This window comes from Oncorhynchus clarkii, chromosome 13 (genome assembly GCF_045791955.1).
Source record: "Oncorhynchus clarkii lewisi isolate Uvic-CL-2024 chromosome 13, UVic_Ocla_1.0, whole genome shotgun sequence".
In the NCBI taxonomy this organism is placed as follows: Eukaryota; Metazoa; Chordata; class Actinopteri; order Salmoniformes; family Salmonidae; genus Oncorhynchus; species Oncorhynchus clarkii.
This window is the reverse complement of record NC_092159.1, coordinates 19,969,543-19,991,357: the sequence shown is the minus strand read 5'-3', so window position 1 is coordinate 19,991,357 and position 21,815 is coordinate 19,969,543. Positions and strand designations below refer to the sequence as shown.

At 43.3% G+C, this 21,815-nt stretch overlaps 1 protein-coding gene across 2 annotated transcripts in view; it reads left to right on the top strand.

Moving 5' to 3' along the window:
* The window catches only part of LOC139424547 (myosin-10-like), a 93,729-nt gene that overhangs the window by 47,372 nt on the left and 24,542 nt on the right, over window positions 1–21,815 (top strand). The window contains exons 7-23 of one of the 2 annotated variants that reach the window (XM_071176499.1): window positions 3,848–3,940; window positions 6,433–6,496; window positions 6,684–6,782; window positions 7,014–7,157; window positions 7,362–7,457; window positions 8,812–8,930; window positions 9,249–9,401; window positions 11,326–11,499; window positions 11,701–11,874; window positions 12,691–12,805; window positions 13,064–13,135; window positions 18,594–18,787; window positions 19,025–19,146; window positions 19,287–19,356; window positions 19,533–19,693; window positions 20,065–20,173; window positions 20,333–20,464. In XM_071176499.1, coding sequence (XP_071032600.1) covers window positions 3,848–3,940; window positions 6,433–6,496; window positions 6,684–6,782; window positions 7,014–7,157; window positions 7,362–7,457; window positions 8,812–8,930; window positions 9,249–9,401; window positions 11,326–11,499; window positions 11,701–11,874; window positions 12,691–12,805; window positions 13,064–13,135; window positions 18,594–18,787; window positions 19,025–19,146; window positions 19,287–19,356; window positions 19,533–19,693; window positions 20,065–20,173; window positions 20,333–20,464 — 2,091 coding nt within the window. The remainder of the gene's footprint in view (window positions 1–3,847; window positions 3,941–6,432; window positions 6,497–6,683; window positions 6,783–7,013; window positions 7,158–7,361; window positions 7,458–8,811; window positions 8,931–9,248; window positions 9,402–11,325; window positions 11,500–11,700; window positions 11,875–12,690; window positions 12,806–13,063; window positions 13,136–18,593; window positions 18,788–19,024; window positions 19,147–19,286; window positions 19,357–19,532; window positions 19,694–20,064; window positions 20,174–20,332; window positions 20,465–21,815) is intronic. The other variant, XM_071176498.1, reaches the window with a different exon arrangement.

Here is a 21,815-nt window from a genome sequence, read left to right as displayed (position 1 = left end):
TGCCATATCCCATTTGAAACAATCATACACCACCAATCATAAACAGTGCATTTGTAATATGTTCCACTGTTATACTGGCCGACATTTAGCAAGATTCCTGTCAGGACCTCGTCACAAACTTCTCTCCCGTGTCCAATTTGGCTCCGGTGAGCCTGCTGGAGAACTTTTCACTCGCGAGGTGCTGGTGCTGCCAAATAGCCATAGCATGCTTTACTAAATAGTCAGTTGGCTTCCAGCTAGCTGGAGCTGGAGTAGGACTCTGGAGGAGAGCAGCTAGGGAGGGAGAGCCAAGAGGATCACTGCCCAGAGCTCAGCTGAACGGACTCCCCCAGGGAGAGAGGGCCATGACATGGTCCAAGACCTACAACACCCTCCCCTCTGCTTAGTCTACTCAGACCCAGCCACAGAATGCCCAGCAGGGACGATAATGGGGATTTTAATCTTCGTACCTTATTAAATTCACCACGGGGTGTTGACTGTGGATTTTGCCGTTTGTGTCTCAGTGGCAGTGCTACTTAGATCACTAATGAATCCCCTTAGAACTGCTTCTTCTTGTCTTTGCAAGTCTTTCATCTGCTCCCTGCATTGCCATGGGGGAGGAGTTTACACAGATAAAAAGTTATTCTGACCTCCCCTTGAGGAGTGTGGGTTTGTTCCTGTTTGTTCCCCAAACCACAAACAAAGTCCAGTTGCCTGCGTCATTCGCACTCACCCAACAGTCACTGAAGTGGTATTCCGCTTGTGGACTTGGAGCAACTCTTGAAACGACTTGTAATGTCTGTCCAGCAGTGACTCTGTTTGTGGACTTGGATAGATTTGTAATGTCTGTCCAGCAGTGACTCTGTTTGTGGACTTGGATAGATTTGTAATGTCTGTCCAGCAGTGATTCTGGTTGTGGACTTGGAGAGATTTGTAATGTCTGTCCAGCAGTGATTCTAGTCTGTGGAGCAGATGTGACCCCACAACCCTACCTGGCCTCTTCCTTGAAGATTTAATGGGACAGTTTTTACTGTTCCTCTGGCTTTCCAGTCTCCACAACCTGGGCCAAAGCACTGCCAAAGGCCCTGACACTGATAACAAGTGAGGTTGAACACGCTACAAAGGATGTTTCCCAAGTTACAGAGGGAAGATTGAGAATAGAGAGGAGTTATTTCACAAAAGATTACATTCATTTCGTAGTCGTGTCAATGTTAACGGGATATTAAGTGGTAAACGATAGCATTGTCCAAAGTCACACTAACAACAACAGCTCTGTTATCAACAACTATATATCCCTGTGTTCTTCCAGGCCCCCACCAGTTGTTGTCACTGTAGTGATTAGCCTCTTTACGTGGCTATGATGGTTCCCAGACACTGTTCATCAGAATAAGTGTAACGCATTCCATCAACAGTCATTTTATGGTCTTCTTGCTCACATAAACCTGATTATGTGGTACAATACATGTCCCGGAGGTCTTCCAGGCCTGTCAGTTGTTGGCACGGCTAGTGATTAGCCTCCTTACATGACAATGATGGTTTCTGGAATCTGTCAGAACAAGAGTAACACACTCCGGAACGCTGGAATGTGGGTCAGCTTGTAATGCTCCTAAAGTGGACCCCTGCTGGTGTTTTGTATTCACCCCTTTGTTCCTACCCTCTCCCCAGTCTGGTCCCAGTCTGTAGACTGAGTTTGGCAGAGATTTGCAGCTTGTGGACATTAAACAGTCTCTATTATGTCCTCTGTTCTAGTTTGTTCTAAAGCTTGTGGTGTTGTCAAGTTGTGCCATATAGCACTGCGTTATAGAGACAGCGTGTGACAATGACTATAGGAAATGGTAAGACTGCACTAACAGATCTGAAACCGTGCTATAATTTACCGTCTGTGCAATCTGCCACTGGCAGCAACGGGCTTATTCAATTCATTCCTGACTCATTTTCAGCAGCACGAAAACTCAATGAAAACAGCAGCCGGGCTCTCTGGCCCAGCTCTGGCAGCCAAAGATCACATTACGCGTCTCACGTCTGAACGCAAGGCTGATTTCCTAACCCCTAACTCATCCCACAGACATCCCTGGAAAAACGCCACAGTCTTAAGCGATCAAAATGTGTCTGGTGAGCTTGACGTAATGGGAAAATTCCATTCCCACCTAGCTGCAGAAAAAAAAGCTCAAAAGTACGGGCCATGTTCTTTTTTTGGTGGGCCATTTTGGATTCCTCGGGCCTGACCAAGCCTAGAATGAGGTTCTGGATGGGATCGTAATGGGCCACCTGTCTAAACATCTGCACAGGGTCATGTCCATTAGGGTATACTGTAGCAACGGAAGATGAAAACCAGTGTTTCTTATTGGACAAGTTTGGATACCACCTTTACATTTTGGAGCGTTTCGTTCCATTTCATACTTATTGAACGTTCTTTTCTGCCCTGGCAGTCAGCCAGATAGGGTCAACGATAGGTGTGAGAAGTGAACAGAGCACAGTTCCCTCCCTCCCTTAACGGGATCTCTAATGATGACTAATTCTTCCTTATAGGATTGAGTGTGTCTCTGGCCAATAGGATATAGTGTCTCTGGCTTGTGTCAGTGTGTTAAACAGGTCTGTTTCCCCAGTATCTGTCACTGTGCTAAACGAGTGAGTCCTTTTCCTCAGGATCTCTATCTCAATCACTAACTGGAGAGATATGGCCTTCCTCTCTGAGTCGCCTCATTAGCCTCAACTCATCCAGCACCCACCCATCCACCTGGCTCACAGCAGCTATCTGTCCACACATCCTAAACTACCACGCTGGAACACAGCTGTGTACTATGGAATATATGAGACATCTGTGGCTAGATTTATTGGTTTGTCTGTTGCACAAATATACTGGTACTTTTTTATGATCGTACTGTGTAAACGGATTGATTTGATTAGGTTGTTTTGCAGGCTTGATGGTTAGACAATGGCTTCAATCATCAAGATGGCGCCGACAGATATGGCAGCTCTGCTTCTAGTTCCTAAGCAACTTTGCAGTATTTTGTTTCTTTTTTGTGTGATTTGACAAGCATTTCGCTACACCCACAATAACGTCTGCTAAATATGTGTATGCGACCAATAACATTTGATTTGATTTGATGCCTTTGATGTTGGTCTCACAATAGAAAGAGGAAATGCAAACCCAGAGTCCAGATGGGTTTGAACATTCTCTTGTGGATGTGCTGCACTTCAACTGAACCATATGCAGTGTGGAGAGAGTCGTTGCAGTTCTGTTGTGTTGTGTTCCACCACTGAGGTTCCACCACTGAGGTTCTAATCCGTTCCATTCCAAACCCAGAGGTTCTACACTGAGTGACCAGAGAACAGGAAGCACGTGTCGTTAACGCACAGAACAGGCCCAATTTATTCAAAGAAATTAGATTCTCTCCTCTCTCTCCCTATCCTACCATCTCTTTAGTTTTAGTTGGACGTACTGTTGTAGGATATTGAGCAGAGAGACTGTAAAGTGGTTTCCTGAACATGCTCCATTGACCACATCTGTCTTTTACAGCGTTGCAATACCTGTCGTTTCACTCTCTTTTCTACTAGTTTTTATGGTCATGAACATTACTGGGGAAACAGTGTCCGTCCGCCTACATATGTTTCATGATCAATAGTCTGTGTGATACTATGTGATTGTTAGATTGACATTGACGAACATTAGAAGGGTGATCAGTCATTGTATGTATTGGAAAAATGTTTCTCCTGGGCCAAAAAGTTTTTGTGCTTGTTATTTGTAAAAGGTTTAGTTGGGGGAAGGGGGCATATGTGCTTGTTATTTGTAAAAGGTTTAGTTGGGGGAAGGGGGCATATGTGCTTGGACCCAGTGCTTTGCTGTAACATCTCTCCTCTTTTTCAGGGTGAATTGGAACGTCAACTCTTACAGGCCAACCCCATCCTCGAGTCCTTCGGCAACGCCAAGACAGTGAAGAATGACAACTCGTCACGATTCGTAAGTAAAGAATGTATACATATTTCCCCAAAAGAATGCCATTTGCGAGACAGTATCGAGCGTCATTTGAAGTCTTCCCTATGTTTATAATGTATGTTCCTCAAGCTACTCATGCCATCTCACTCACTATCTCTTGCTCTAACAACTGGCACTTGAGACAGATTTAGCTGGCATGTGTGTTTGTTGTATTTAAATTTTTATTTTTATTTATTTCACCTTTATTTAACCAGGTAGGCAAGTTGAGAACAAGTTCTCATTTACAATTGCGACCTGGCGAAGATAAAGCAAAGCAGTTCGACACATACAACGACACAGAGTTACACATGGAGTAAAACAAACATACAGTCAATAATACAGTATAAAAAAGTCTATATACGATGTGAGCAAATGAGGTGAGATAAGGGAGGTAAAGGCAAAAAAAGGCCATGGTGGCAAAGTAAATACAATATAGCAAGTAAAACACTGGAATGGTAACTTTGCAATGGAAGAATGTGCAAAGTAGAAATAAAAATAATGGAGTGCAAAGGAGCAAAACAAATAAATAAATAAAATAAATACAGTAGGGAAAGAGGTAGTTGTTTGGGCTAAATTATAGGTGGGCTATGTATGTACAGGTGCAGTAATCTGTGAGCTTCTCTGACAGTTGGTGCTTAAAGCTAGTGAGGGAGATAAGTGTTTCCAGTTTCAGAGATTTTTGTAGTTCGTTCCAGTCATTGGCAGCAGAGAACTGGAAGGAGAGGCGGCCAAATAAATAATTGGTTTTGGGGGTGACTAGAGAGGTATACCTGCTGGAGCGTGTGCTACAGGTGGGAGATGCTATGGTGACCAGCGAGCTGAGATAAGGGGGGACTTTACCTAGCAGGGTCTTGTAGATGACATGGAGCCAGTGGGTTTGGCGACGAGTATGAAGCGAGGGCCAGCCAACGAGAGCGTACAGGTCGCAATGGTGGGTAGTATATGGGGCTTTGGTGACAAAACGGATTGCACTGTGATAGACTGCATCCAATTTGTTGAGTAGGGTATTGGAGGCTATTTTGTAAATGACATCGCCGAAGTCGAGGATTGGTAGTATAGTCAGTTTTACAAGGGTATGTTTGGCAGCATGAATGAAGGATGCTTTGTTGCGAAATAGGAAGCCAAATCTAGATTTAACTTTGGATTGGAGATGTTTGATATGGGTCTAGAAGGAGAGTTTACAGTCTAACCAAACACCTAAGTATTTGTAGTTGTCCACGTATTCTAAGTCAGAGCCGTCCAGAGTAGTGATGTTGGACAGGCGGGCAGGTGCAGGTAGCGATCGGTTGAAGAGCATGCATTTAGTTTGACTTGTATTTAAGAGCAATTGGAGGCCACGGAAGGAGAGTTGTATGGCATTGAAGCTTGCCTGGAGGGTTGTTAACACAGTCTCCAAAGAAGGGCCAGAAGTATACAGAATTATTATTATTATATATTATTATATAGTATTAACCCGATGGAGTTTTCCAAAACTTCCTGGAATCTTTTGATGATAAGGAAGATAAATCAATGGAGAGGAATTTATTATCTTCCTATTATTACACAGGAACATTCCAGCAGGACAAACATTTCTGCTAAGCATTAATGACTGCTTTGATTCTGGATCCAGTTAAGATTAGAGAGGGTTGTTCTGTTCAGCACAGTCAAATCACTGCCTCATGCACAGGGGTAGTCTAATCCAGACCACAGGACAGTAGAGACCAAGATGAATGTAGTCTAATCCAGACCACAGGACAGTAGAGACTAAGATGAATGTAGTCTAATCCAGACTAGAGACCAAGATTAATGTAGTCTAATCCAGACCCCAGGACAGTAGAGACCAAGATGAATGTAGTCTAATCCAGACCCCAGGAATGTAGAGACCAAGATGAATGTAGTCTAATCCAGACCCCAGGAATGTAGAGACCAAGATGAATGTAGTCTAATCCAGACCCCAGGACAGTAGAGACCAAGATGAATGTAGTCTAATCCAGACCCCAGGAATGTAGAGACCAAGATGAATGTAGTCTAATCCAGACCCCAGGAATGTAGAGACCAAGATGAATGTAGTCTAATCCAGACCCCAGGACAGTAGAGACCAAGATGAATGTAGTCTAATCCAGACCCCAGGACAGTAGAGACCAAGATGAATGTAGTCTAATCCAGACCCCAGGAATGTAGAGACCAAGATGAATGTAGTCTAATCCAGACCACAGGACAGTAGAGACCAATAGGAATGTGGCCAAATGAGGATAAAATACAATGGCCTGGACTGGTCTCAGATCTGTGTATGTGCCAACTCATCTGACTATAGTAGTTGACTAAAGCACATACAGTTCTGGGACCAGACTAATCAAATGTAGCCTTATTGTGAATTAAGACTCAGAGGGAGAAAAGGGAAGGCCTTGCAGCACAGTGTGAGACCTGGTTGAGGGAGACGTGGATGCAGGGAAATGGTTTGTCTGCTTTTTTCACCCTCCGTTTCTCTCTCCCTCAAGGGAAAGTTCATCCGGATCAACTTTGATGTCACCGGATACATCGTCGGGGCCAACATCGAAACTTGTATCCTTCCAAACAGCTAGCTTAAATGTTCCATGCAAGCTATGATATATTAATCATTTACATAAACTGACAGATTTTGATGGGGATTGTTGTATTATGCTAATTAGATCCGCATAAATCTACTCTAGGGGATTAATATCTTTCTTTACTGTATAAAGGCTGCCCTTCCTTGACTGTGATGGGACAGATCTACTGGAGAAATCAAGAGCTGTTCGCCAAGCCAAAGACGAGCGCACCTTCCACATCTTCTACCAGCTGCTGTGTGGGGCGGGAGAACATCTCAGGTGTAAGTAGTCTGATATGTATCATCAGCATAACTTCAACAACCCGGACCCGTATGGCCTCTGTAAAGAATAGTCACCCTCATGCAGAACATTGTTTCTCTAGGTGTCTTGAAACACACTCAGACTCTGTGTCGTTCACTACCTACCTAGACTGTCAAAAATGCATGTTTGCCTTTTGTCCTTTGTGACCTCGGAGCAGCTATCTCGACATAATTTCCTTTTCCTCTGTGTAGCGGACCTGCTCCTGGAGGGCTTCAACAGCTACCGCTTCCTGTCCAACGGCAACATTACCGTCCCTGGTCAGCAGGACAAAGACAACTTCCAGGAGACCATGGAGGCCATGCACATCATGAGCTTCTCCCACGACGAGATCCTGGGTACCACCCTCCTCACTCTCATCTGTCTGACTGACTGTCTGTCTGTCTGTCAACTTTTTAAAGCCCTTTTTACATCAACACTTTACAGCTTTACAGTAATTATTATAACTTTACATGTTCATAACAGTTCCATGTATTCCAACAAACACAGAGCAGTGTGTGGCTTTCATGATAAGTTTATGATAACGTTCTCTGTTCTTGCAGCCATGCTGAAGGTGGTCTCCTCCGTGCTTCAGTTTGGGAACATCGTCTTCAAGAAGGAGAGGAACTCAGACCAGGCCTCTATGCCTGAGAACACAGGTAGCTGACATTGACCCGCTCTGCCCCCGGCACACATAACTCCATTCACACCCCCGTTACACCTGTCTGCTCCTCACATTCTCACGTTCAGACCTTATCTTCCTCTTCCTCATCTTCCTCCCAGACCTGTGCTAACCAGCCTGAGTCAGACGTCAGAGCTCTAACGATTTAAACTTCCCATCTCTCCTGGCCCTGTCACCCACCTTCAAACAACAGAATTATTCAGATTTACTCCCCTACTTTACTTAGAAGGAAAAACAAATGAAGACTTTGCCTCAACCCTGTGCGTTACTGCTGCATTCTTGGCATTTCAAGAGGAGAGGGTATCAGTGAGTGTCAATGCCGTGGCCCAGACACTTATTACCAAATGTGGAAAACAGATCTAGGGCAGAAGCAGATGTTTTTAGCAGGCTCTGTGCTGGCAACTCTACCCCTGGAAATGATACAGATTTATCATTCTTACCTCTCCAGAAGCTCCCGCCTTGACAAATATTTAAAATTCAAACATCTTCCCAGTTCCAAAAGACAAATATCATAAAAGCCGCTTTGACACGTCTTAAATCGAGTCTGTGTTGTTAACCCACGGGTGTTCTAAACAGCTGTATGTTTAACTACCCCCTCCCTACCTTGAGCTCTAGTCCAGACCTGGGTTCAAGTACTATTTTAAGTTATTTAAAATACTTAACCTGTGGTTGGTTGAGCTTGTCTTTTGCAATGGAACCAATACAAAAGTCCCAAAAGTGCAAACCCCATTCACCTGACACTCCAGACAGACTAGAGCAACTGCTCAAAGTAATTGAAATATTTCAAATAGTATTTGGATCCAGGTCTGCTCCAGGCATACCTTAGAGTTACTGGACTGGCAGGGGGAGGCAGTCACTCAGTTCAGTTCATACTTATTATTCTTTACCATTAACGGTCAAATGTGAGCAACTTCTGGCAGAAGGGGGAGAATGTAATTCTTAGCTACCGACCATGTGGAGCTGTGGCCTGCTGCCAGTGGTATGTATTTTCTGGTGGTCTCAAGCGGTGGTCCCACTGATGGAAAGTATATGGTTTTTACTGTGTTTTCCCACTCACTGGGGTTTATGGGAATTTGAGGATTATAGGGTTATCCATCGGGTCTCTATATATATATATATATATATAATCATATCCCAATAACGTTTAACTCCTCAAATGTTGCTACTTCATTCCCTGCTACTGCTTTGAGTTTATGTAAGGAAAATTTGAGTATTGTAAGGTTATTTGTGTTGCCTGTAATCACATCTTGAGAACGAACATTTAATGTTATTACTTTTTTCCCTTTTTTCACTCACTCGTTTATCTCCCTCTTCCTCCTCTCCTCTACCAGCGGCCCAGAAGTTGTGCCACCTGTTGGGGCTGAACGTGATGGAGTTCACCCGGGCCATCCTGTCTCCAAGGATCAAGGTGGGACGAGACTACGTCCAGAAGGCCCAGACCAAAGAACAGGTAAAACACAAATGCTACGCCGCAGAAGCTTTCCTTGCTTCACTCATCACCCCTCTATGGACTTACTGTACTGCTGACTCTGCATCAGGATAATGTTAGTACTGTGGGGTGTGGTTCCTGTCCACCTCTGTGTTAGATTTATAACAACAGAGAGGTCTCACGGCTAGTGAGACCCCAAGGCTGAGAATGGCAGACTTACTTGCCAAGTCATACCACTGAAAGACAATCTAATAAGCAATGCATATTTCTTTCTCTCTCTCTCTCTCTCTCTCTCTCTCTCTCTACCTCTCTACCTCTCCCCCACATCTCTCTCTCTAGGCTGACTTTGCAGTGGAGGCTCTGGCCAAGGCCACATACGAGCGTCTGTTCCGCTGGCTGGTCCACCGCATCAACAAGGCCCTGGACCGTACCAAACGCCAGGGGGCCTCCTTCATCGGCATCCTGGACATCGCTGGCTTTGAGATCTTCCAGGTACTTAAATGCGTAGGCCTCAACAGGTACTTACAGTTTTTCTCAATTGCTAAAACACTAAAACCCATTGGCTGAACAAAGTTCTCAGTTGCCTGGACTCATTTAGCTAATTATGCAGTCTGTTGTCAATACCTTAAACCATTTCACATGGTAAAACACAATTTGCAGATCTCACTTAGACTTTTCAGCAAAACACATTCTCATTCTCAAAACACATTCTGCATTCTAATGCACATGTCATCCATACTGGTAAACACAAGTGGCAACAATCAAATACAAATAGAGAACACATGTCATTGATTGAACACAACCACTCGAAATTGATTTAACCGGTTTCAAATGATGTGACACAACCAATATAAGCCAGTTCAGAGAGCAAACAGGTTGTTGAAGGTGGGAAGGAGAATCTGAGAGTCTGAGAATGGATACTGTAGTACAGTGCATTGTAGACTGTATACTGTACAATGGACAAATTGTATGGCCCTGAACATTGTGCTTTCCATTTATTAACAGTACTGACTGCTCAATAGATTTTGACTGGTTGCAGGAATTGTAGTATCACAGAGACAAAGGACAAGTTTGTGAGATGCAGGGTACAGTACTGTAAAAATAGGGGTACAAGGAGGAGGAAAAACAAAATTGCAAAGAGCAAAGCAGAGTAGTAATTTCTGATCAATTTTGAGCTACTATGATAGAACATGTTTTCGTTCATCAAAAGACAATGACGGAAAAATATGAATATTTTTTTAGATTAAAAATGTACTTCTCCCTGAGAATTGTATGTTTTGAACAATGTGTTTTCTATTTTTCGGTGTATTGTTTACTGACTGCTTGAGAGTGTATATCATTTTGATCACTTTGTTTATGATTTGAGAGCAGTGTTTGATTTTGAACACAGGTAAAACTGTTTTGAGGTGAATGTTTAATTTTGCAAGAGGAGTCAGAGGTTATGTAAATAGTGCTTGAAGATGAGGTTTTGTGTTTACTGTTTTCAGGAAATGGAGCAAGGTTTCAGAAATTGTGTTTTAGCAATTGAGAAAAACTGTAAATACATGGCAAATAAGGCCTCCACTAGGTCCCTCCATCTCTTCCAGATACAGAGAAAACAGCTAGAGAAGAGAGAGGGGACTTGGTTTGGTTCATCCTGTCTATGGAACTGGTCATATGAATGATCTAAGGACATTTTTATGTGGGGAAATGGTCTGATTGACATTTTTGGGAAACAGCTGATCATTTATCCTGTGTACCAATTGCACTTTGAACCCATTCCCTCCTCAGGGTCAGTTATGGGAATCGCAGCACTTCTAAAAATGACTCTTGGGTGTCGTCCTCATTTAGTTTTATATCATTCACACCAAGGTCATTAATTGATCTATCACTTGATAGACAATACTTATCATGCGAGGCTTGTTCAACAAGAGGCGAGTTCAGACGGTTCAGACATTGCTGACATGAACCTTGTCGATTAGAACACTCAATATCTGAAGATCACTAAATCTAGTGCTGAAATTCCAACCTGTCTGTTTCCCTTCTGGTTTGTGGCAGCTGTTTATTCCCCCACTAAGAGCCTTGGCTGCAGCGTTGTAATGTTGAGCCAAAAGAACAGGAAAATAAATCACGATCCCTGGGATCAATTTAATCATAGCAAACAAAACTCAATCAGCTGCAGTTATTGTTTTGTAAACTGTAAAAAGCAGTAGGTGCCAGTTTGAGCTGAAGACATCTTAGAAGTGGTATTCATTGGTGTTTCATAAACGAAATAATGTAGTCTTGTTGATTTTACATATCTGAAACTCCTTACAAATCAATTTCCCCCTAGGGATGAATTAAGAAATAATCCATCTTACTGCTTTCTTCACTTTTGAGACAAAGTTCCTTGAGTTTCTGAAAAGATCAAATCAATTTATATGCCTTTCTCCTGTAGCTGAACTCATTTGAGCAGCTGTGCATCAACTACACCAACGAGAAGCTTCAGCAGCTGTTCAACCACACCATGTTCGTCCTGGAGCAGGAAGAGTACCAGAGAGAGGGCATCGAGTGGAGTTTCATCGACTTCGGCCTGGACCTGCAGCCCTGTATCGACCTCATCGAGAGGCCGGTCAGTATCCGTTTAGTGAGTGTGTCCTCCTGTGGTGTTGTGCTGTTGTCAATACTTGGGTCATGTTCAATGAGCAGCTAACATTTTGAAACAGAATGAATCAGTAAGGAACAAAGTAAACTAAAACAATTAGTTTTCCGTTGATTCACTTTTTTTCCTGGTGTGCTATTGAACATGGCCCTGTGTGCTGTCATCCTGCAGGCGAACCCTCCTGGTGTGCTGGCTCTGTTGGATGAGGAGTGCTGGTTCCCCAAGGCCACAGACAAGACGTTCATCGACAAGCTGGTCCAGGAGCAGGGCACCCACTCCAAGTTCCAGAAGCCCAGACAGCTAAAGGACAAGGCTGACTTCTGCATCATCCACTACGCTGGCAAGGTACGGACCGGTGAGATTACACATAGGTGGTGGAGGATAGTTTAAGGGATAGCTTGGTTTTTATTTGTAACCCAAAGATTGGTGTAAAAATCCAGAAAACTATCCCTTTAAAAACGTATGGCTCTGCCGCATTCCTCGAGTCAAAGATTAAACATTTACAATGCACTGGGATGTATAATAGACCGATTTTTCCGCTGAGGCAATGTTTGGGGCTATTTTTATGTATCCACTTACAAGTTACTTTGGTTTACGTCATCTGCACTACTTGTAGACCCCAGAGCCTTTGGTTTGTTGTGTTCTTGGAGGCACACCAGGTCCTTTTGGAAAGCCACCGTTATAATGTGTCCTGAGGCATTGTCTGTTCCGTTACTAGCCCCTATCCTGTTCCCATCAACCTCTGGCTGCTGTATCGCTCTTGACGCACAACTTCTCTTCTATGGTATTCAAATTCCGCAGGAGTATCATCCTGGTTTTATGTATCAGATACGTGGGAGGAGGTTTGGCTAGTTTCTCTAGCGTCCAGTCAGTGTTGCACAATAGAGAACCGGGCCCTTTCCAATACAGGCAGTCCTGCGGTACACCGTAACCACATCTGTTCAATATTATGTCGACGTCGTCTTTAAACACACTTTCCTGGAATGATTTGGAGTCTTATGTCACCCCTAGTGAAATGAATTTGGAACCTCAACGGTCATTTTGTTGTATATCACCACTCTCCGACAGTTCAATTCAATAAACTTTATTCATCCCTGAAGGGCTATTATTGCTTATATCTCTCTAGGCCTGGATGGTTCTGACCTTCTCCCCCTTCCCCAGGTGGACTACAAGGCAGATGAGTGGCTGATGAAGAACATGGACCCCCTGAATGACAACGTGGCCTCGCTGCTCAACCAGTCCACTGACAAGTTTGTGGCCGAGCTCTGGAAAGATGGTAAGTTATGGCCCCTGTCCTGTCCACATGGTTAATAGACAAGGAATGTGTTAGCACTGGCTTGGTGATTAACAGTTATTATTTGTTAGATTGGTTAATTCATCATAATTTAGGCCTATTTGTTTTAGGGATTGTCAATGTACAATGTTTGCTGCTTATTTAGCTAACATGGTACCAATAGTAATCAGTCGGACTTCAGCCTTCTAACCTCTGTTTATGTTTTCAACCTTTTTCTGTTTTCATTTTCTCTTCTGTCAGGTGTTTTTATCCCCCTGTCTCTCTGTATCGTAGAGATACAGAACAATGTCACTAGTCTTGATGAGCCTCCAGGTGAATGTAATGACTGTAGCTGTAGAAGGTTCCATGCTTACCAGCGCAGCATCGTGTTGTCCATAGAGATAGATGACGTTTTATGTTGGTACATGCTGATGTAGATCCATGGCTTACCAGCGCAGCATCGTGTTGTCCATAGAGATAGATGACGTTTTATGTTGGTACATGCTGATGTAGATCCATGGCTTACCAGCGCAGCATCGTGTTGTCCATAGAGATAGATGACGTTTTATGTTGGTACATGCTGATGTAGATCCATGGCTTACCAGCGCAGCATCGTGTTGCTCATATAGATAGATAACGTTTTATGTTATGACATGCTGATGTAGATCCATGGCTTAGCAGTGCAGCATGTCGTAGACTACCTCCATACAGAGTCTCCCGTCGCTTCTAGGCTGCATGTCATTGTTGGTCGTCTCCAATGTCTCAGTACTAGTATAGTAGTCATTAGGCTAATGGATGGCAATACCTTTCAGTAATGCTCTACTCCTGCTAGCATAAGATACTGCCTACTTAGACTGAATTGGTCTGAAAAGCCTTTATTATTGTTTTGTTCAATTCAAATTATGTCATGATTATACCATGAAGAAAATACAACAAACAATAATACAGGCTTTTCAGAGCAATTTAGTCCACTTTCCGGAGAGTAATTACGGTATAGGTACCTAATCATTTGGTCACGGAACCTACTTTCTATTAGATCCATTACTGAAGTGTCTGCCAATTTACTACTTGAGAATAGGGGAGACCTAATGTCTTATACAGACAGGTGTCACGCTTCATATATCCTTGTTGTTGACAACACACACAACCAAAATTATTCACAGTTATCTTCCTATTTCCGCACAATCTGTCACGGTTCCCCGCCCCAATAGGGCATAAACCAAACATTCTCCTTATTGCTATTGCTTATACACACAAATCATGTTAAAAAACATTTGAATATCTTTTTGCTTTTCTAACCGTGAATGAGGCTCTCCTCCAGAACTTATAGGCAACCTTCTATCACCATCCACATTCCTCTTTGTCCTTCTCCATGGACTACTTCTCTACAACCTACCATACCGTACTAGTACTCAAGCATGACACGTTATCCATACACACACACTCTACGGCCACTGCGGCTGGGACTTTCTTCCCACTTACGGATCTTGCAGGGGAACACCCCCCACTAGAGACTTATCCTACATGGAACCTACCCTACACTGTAGTGTCACCCACGGAACTTGCAGGGAACTAGCTCCACTCGGGACCTATTCGTACGGAACCTACCCGTAACCCTATATTTTTATGGATCTTGCAGAGGAACACCCCCACTTGGGACCTATCCATACGGAACCTACCCTCCCCCAATATTTTACGACTGGTCGTAACACGATGGGACTACTGAATAAACGTAGGCTTTCTAGGTCCGTGTCCTATAATTCATTCAGCCTATGACTCTCATCTCCCCAAGATGTCAGAATGAGTTGTAACAGGTGTAGGAACTGTGTCTACCTTGTTTTTGGTGCCGGCTCCTGTTTCACTGATTCGGACTCTTTAGTTCGACTGTAAATCGTGGTGAATCCTGCCGACAACGCCAACTGTTCAAGCTCAAACCAAGTTTATTCACCCACTGGGTCATACAGCTGCAAAGACAAAGACATGTTTATATAAGCACATATATTTATACCCTCCTACAAGGCAGAGTCAACTCCTTGCACATATTGACAGCCACTACACCTCTGTTGCTAGTCAGGAACTGAATTGGCTCCTCTCACTGGTTTAGTCATGGCCCTGCCTGATGCTGGAATCTTCGTGGGTATGGCAGTGTATGTGTGTGGGATTGGACTGTTCCTTCTCACGTCATCTGACCTGATCTCGGGCCGAATTCCTCGCTCCTCCCTAACCCACGACTATCCTACCTTATCAGTGACTGAAACCAGTTGCCCTTTGCCTCCCTCCTTAGGAGCCATGAGATGTAACAATAACATGTTTGACAGAATGTACACTTTCTGCACTCTTGTCTCAGTCAGTAACTTTCCATACACTTAGTTCCTGTCCACCCTCCATTGACCCCAACATATAAATGTTTTTGTACATATACAGTAATCAAGAAGTTCTAGTCTGGTAACATGACTAAGTATATTTCAAGCTAGAATCCAACAATAGTGACAGAATCACACATTACTTCCCAAGCGAAGTCCATTTTTTAAATCTCCTATAGGTGGTTGCCTCTGAATGTCATAGAGACAAACCAAAGATATCCCATATGCATCGTACTCACGTCTTTCCCCCGCGTTTTACAACTTGTTTCTAGCACAAACATTGCGTTATAGATCACTTTATATAATCTGTTTTTGTTAATGTGTTTTTTTTAAGGAAAATATTAAGCTAGCAAGGGGTAGGCGTATGCTTTTAGCCATTTTCTTTAACAAAAGCCACATCAATTCGAGCCCTGGTTTTTAACTTAATACACTAAGCTCTTCACTGACACAGATATTTAAGGAGTGCATGGTGACTGAAGGACTTGGCTGACAGTCTGTGGATAATAGACTATAATTTCATCTGTCAAACAGGTAGGCCTAATTCTTATATCTTGAATAGGAAGAAAAAGGCTCCAACACAAAGCCCTCTTGTTGTTAGTAGCCTAAAGTCAAATTAAAATGAAGATCGTTTAAATTAATTAGGCCTTCTTGAATTAGCATTTCAGCACCCATGCGCTGTCAATCTCCACAGCTGACACTTCTTTGTAATGTAAGCTATGTAAATTACTTGAAAAAGGCTTATTGTGAGGTCAGTAACTCTGATAAATAGCTTCATTATGGGCAACGAAACATTGTTTTTTTATTAAAATCAATTATAGCAGTAGCAAGCTTACCTCCGGTCCTCATTCTCATCTTCACGCTCTTCCTCTCAAATTGAACAGGACATCAGTAGGGCTGGTCAGCGCACACACAAATATAGCATTTTGGGGACAAAGCCTTTGACTTGCTTCCTGAAGTGCCACCTTACACAGCACAACCATTGGTTAGGCTGCACAAAAGACTATAGGCCTACATCAACAAGAGCAGGGCTCATGATTGGGACAGCCTATCAATTGCAATGTGTAATTCAACTCTCCCTCGCTCTCTCTCACTCTATCGCACCTGCTGTCACGACCTAAGAATGCTCGGCTATGAAAAGCTAACTGACATTTACACCTGAGGTGCTGACCTGTTGCACCCTCTTTAACCACTATTATTATATGACCCTGCTGGTCATCTATGAACATTTGAACATTTTGAAGAACAATCTGGCCTTAATGGCCATGTACTTTTATAATCTCCACACAGCATAGCCAGAAGAGGACTGGCCACCCCTGGTTCCTTTCTAGGTTTCTTCCACGGTTCCTGCCTTTCTAGGGAGTTTTTCCTAGCCATCGTACTTCTACATCTGCATTACTTGCTGTTTGGGGTTTTAGGCTGGGTGTCTGTATAAGCATTTTGTGACATCTGCTGACGTAAAAAGGGCTTTATAAATCAATTTGATTGATTGATTGATTGAGAGTGTAGCCTATTTTTACACCATCCCAGCAGCGCAAAAACTTAGGAAGGAAGTACATTTTCTTTGAAATATGATGTTGCCCTGTGCTTTTCCAAGCGTGCTCTTCATATAGCCTAGGCCTATAGTCTATGGATCATTTTATTGAGACTACAGTAGTGGCACTTGATATTGCGCGCCCAGCAGAGAATCAGGGATGAGGGGCATCATCAGGCACACATCCAGATATAATAAGCAACTCATTCTCGAACACTGAGCAATACACTCTTAGAAAAAAGTGTTCTTCGACTGTCCCCATAGAATAAACCTTTTTGGTTCCAGGTAGAACCCTTTTTGGTTCCAGGTAGAACTCTTTTGGGTTCCTTGTAGAACCCTCTGTGTAAAGGGTTCTACATTGAACTCAAAAGGGTTCTGCCTGGAACCAAAAAGGGTTCTTCAAAGGGTTAGATAGCAACCTTTTTTCTATGAGTGTATGACATTGAATCAATTCCAAATGACAAGACCCTCCCCTGGACTAAATCAAAAAAAATGTAAACCCTCCCCCTGACTGAAATTGAAAAAGCATGCCCCTCCCCCATTTTCCTCAGGGCAACAATAGTGTACATTTTGACCGCTTCCTTACAGTATGGTGGAAAGGTTAAGAGCACTGGTTATTCAGTATTCCGAACCAAAGCCTATTCTCCTTTCTGGGTTTTATTCCCTTTCCAAGGCATATATTTAAGCGTAAAGGGAATTAAAGAATTGAGGCTTGACTGACGAAAGATTAATGGCATTCATTTCCCCCTTTTATTTTTTCAAAGTAGTAGAGAATTGGAACCACATGTAGTATTTGGCATTTCTCTTGGCCCGATTCTACAGTACTATAGACGTTGATACACAGCAGGTGTGACAGTGGTACAATATCTACAGACTAAAAACTGAAAGTCTGGAACTTTGTAGGACATTCCTGGAGTTCTGTTTGCCTGAAAACCCTAGAAGCCTAATAACACAGTTGGAGGTTTGATTTTGATGAATTACCTGTATGGACACTTGGATAAACAATGGTTAATTCATCAGCATGCCTCGTATCAAAACTGTTTTATGCCACGTGTTGGAAATATGACGCTTGTCAACACGCCAGCCCAGAAATAATGACACACCAAAATGAAACGAGGCATGTTGTGAATCTGAAGTTACGGGTATGAAATGGCCCTGTGTGACTGACTGTCAGATTATGCTAATATGATGAAAAAAAGACAATGTGTAGGAAAGGTCCCAGGCTGTGAAATGCCTTTAGTTCATACCAAAGAATAGGCCTTTAATTTGTAGTTATCCTAAAAGGTTGTCACTTTGAATGACTGCTGAAAGGAGTAGTGTGGGAACATAGTGCTGAAGAAGACCTGTTTTTACCGCTAGCAACCATCCCACCCTTCATCAGCTGTACCTAGCCTGAAGAACATTTATGAACACAGACCCTGGAACCAAGCATGTATACTGTATAGCAGTGGTTCCCAACTCCGGTCTTCCAGTACCCCCAACAGCACACATCGTTGTTGTAGCCCCGGATAAAAATGCCTGATTCAACTCATCGAGGGCTTGATGATTACTTGGCGTGTTGAATCAGTTGTGCTTGTCCGGGGCTACAGTTTTAGGTGATCCTCTAGCCCTGTCCTTGTCCCGTCCCCACAAATCCACAGAGGCTACCTAGAGGTCCTCATCTGTCTACACCTTCAGCTGACACACATTGCTGCTGGCTGCTGCTACTCCCAGCTTCCTCTGTCTGTCTGCATGCCTGTCTGTCTGTCTGCATGCCTGTCTGTCTGTCTGTCTGTCTGTCTGTCTGTCTGTCTGTCTGTCTGTCTGTTTGTCTGTCTGTCTGTCTGTCTGTCTGTCTGTCTCCAAGTCCGACCCCCCCCTCTTCTAACCCCTTTCCTTCACTCTCTCTCCTCGCCAGTGGACCGCATCGTGGGCTTGGACCAGGTAGCGGGCATGGCGGAGACGACGTTCGGAGCCACCTACAAGACCAAGAAGGGCATGTTCCGCACGGTGGGCCAGCTCTACAAGGAGTCCCTCACCAAGCTCATGGCCACCTTGAGGAACACCAACCCCAACTTTGTCCGCTGTATTATCCCCAACCACGAGAAGAAGGTGAGTAGTATATCCTGTCATACTTTACATGTCAGTCTAACTATACCAGGCCACCTGTTCTATACTAAAGCCCACAGAAGGGGCGAGACTTGAATTGATCTCTTAACTTCAGGGTTTTCTCTGAGTATATATTGCTAGACCTTCTGTAGACACAAGGTTAATAGGTAATAGTCTTTGCTTGTACACCTGTACCAGTTTTTATTATTTATTTATAACACTTCACTTCATCACTGTCAGGCTGGTAAGCTGGAGCCCCATCTGGTTCTGGACCAGCTGAGGTGTAATGGAGTTCTGGAGGGAATCCGTATCTGCAGACAGGGCTTCCCCAACCGCATCGTCTTCCAGGAGTTCAGACAGAGGTAACCACGGAAACAGAACACATAACTATTGTGCTTGTGTTCTTTGTCTTCACTGTGAGCAGACTAGACTGCCCTCACTTACAGTGATCTCTGGGTATATGCCCGTGTGTTAACTCCTAAAACCTCTCTATTTATCTGAGGTACGAGATCCTGACCCCTAATGCCATACCCAAGGGCTTCATGGACGGGAAACAGGCCTGCGAGAGGATGGTAAGGGCTTCCAATGTTATCTATTAATTAACTAACACAATGAGCAAAAGTGTTGAAACTCATGAAAATATGAGTTGTGTCAATGCACCAGCCTGTTTAAAATTATACAAATAACAAACAAAAAATATCTGATTTGCATGCTGACTTTTCTCATTTTCTCCTGTGTATTGTAACAGATCCGAGCGTTGGAACTGGACCCCAACCTGTTCCGTATCGGCCAGAGTAAGATCTTCTTCAGGACCGGAGTCCTGGCCCACCTGGAGGAGGAGAGAGACCTGAAGATCACTGACATCATCATCTACTTCCAGTCTGTCTGCCGCGGCTACCTGGCACGCAAGTGAGTCATTAGGATTAATTATTGATTCATAACTTAATTCATATTTATATAGCCAGACTTTCCAGACTTCCAGACTTCAAATCACTTTACATAGTAAGTACCATGACTCAGCAGCCCCACTGTCTCTCCCCTATCACTCAGTCAAGTAGGTTTAAATGTCCACCTCATTACTGAGGCATGTTCATGCCCTTTGATTTCAATGCAACTCACAAAAATGGGGCATAAGTACAGATAAGTTATGAAGTTGCTAAAACTGTATAAAGTCAAAATGATACTGTATGTGTTATGTTTTGGGATACAGTTGTGGCCAAGTTAAGTAGCTAAAGTAAAGCTGTATGTGATATCAGTCTCTTAATTATGTCTCTCCTCAGGGCGTTTGCTAAGAAGCAGCAACAGCTGAGTGCTCTGAAGGTCCTCCAGAGGAACTGTGCTGCTTACCTCAAGCTGCGCCACTGGCAGTGGTGGAGACTCTTCACCAAGGTGAGTGGGGGTTTTACTGATGGAGCGTGCCGTGAGACCACATCTACACACTCTGTTAACAGGATGCATATGACCATTTCTCTACACCTTATCCTATTCCCTTCTTCCTTTCCTCCCTCCCCTGACCTTGATGGGACCCTCCTCCTTTTTCCCTTCCAGGTGAAACCTCTGCTCCAGGTGACCCGGCAGGAGGAGGAGATGCAGGCCAAAGACGATGAGCTGGTCAAGGTGAAGGAGAGACAGAGCAAGGTGGAGGGAGAGCTGGTGGAGATGGAGAGGAAACACCAACAGGTGAGTTACTACCTGGAGCTCTACCTGATCCCCTTACCATGGTTCTACATCTCAATTTAGCTATTCTTCTGAAGTATGCACTGCCGAAGATAAAACAACATGTGAACTTACTCCAGCCATTGTTAATGTAGTTGGCTTCCATAGTTCATGCTGTGTAGTACTAGTTCGGCCACTGGGTTTGAAAGTTGAGTAGTACACTCTTAAAAGGGTTCTGCTGTTGTCCCCATAGGAGAACCATTTTTGGTTCCAAGTATAACTATTTTGGGTTCCATGTCCGATTAATTGGGGCCGATTTCAAGTTTTCATAACAATCGGTAATCGGCATTTTTGGGCGCCGATTACATTGCACTCCACGAGGAGACTGCGTGGCAGGCTGACTACCTGTTACGCTAGTGCAGCAAGGAGCCAAGGTAAGTTGCTAGCTAGCATTAAACTTATTTTATAAAAAACAATCAATCAAAAAAGCATTGTCATTACTCCAATGTACCTAACCATAAACATCAATGCCTTTCTTAAAATCAATACACAAGTATATATTTTTAAACCTGCAAGTTAAAATAAATTAATGTTAGCAGGCATTATTAACTAGGGAAATTATGTCACTTTTCTTGCGTTCTGTGCAAGCAGAGTCAGGGTATATGCAGCAGTTTGGGCCGCCTGGCTCGTTGCGAACTGTGTGAAGACCATTTCTTCCTAACAAAGACTGTAATTAATTTGCCAGAATTTTACATTATTATGACATAACATTGAAGGTTGTGCAATGTAACAGGAATATTTAGACTTAAGGATGCCACCCGTTAGATAAAATACCGAACGGTTCCGTATTTCACTGAAAGAATAAACATTTTGTTTTTAGAAATTATAGTTTCCGGATTTGACCATATTAATGACCTAAGGCTCGTATTTCTGTGTGTTTATTATATTATAATTAAGTCTATGATTTGATATTTGATAGAGCAGTCTGACTGAGCGGTGGTAGGCAGCAGCAGGCTCGTAAGCATTCATTCAAACAGCACTTTCCTGCATTTGCCAGCAGCTCTTCGCAATGCTTGAAGCACAGCGCTGTTTATGACTTCAAGCCTATCAACTCCCAAGATTAGGCTGGCAATACTATAGTGCCTATAAAGTATATGAAATACAAATGGTATAGAGAAAAATAGTCCTATAATTCCTATAATAATAACTAAAACCTAAAACTTCTTAACTGGGAATATTGAAGACTCATGTTAAAAGGAACCACCAGCTTTCTTTCATATGTTCTCATGTTCTGAGCAAGGAACTTAAACGTTAGCTTTTTTACATGGCACATATTGCACTTTTACTTTCTTCTCCAACACTGTGTTTTTGCACT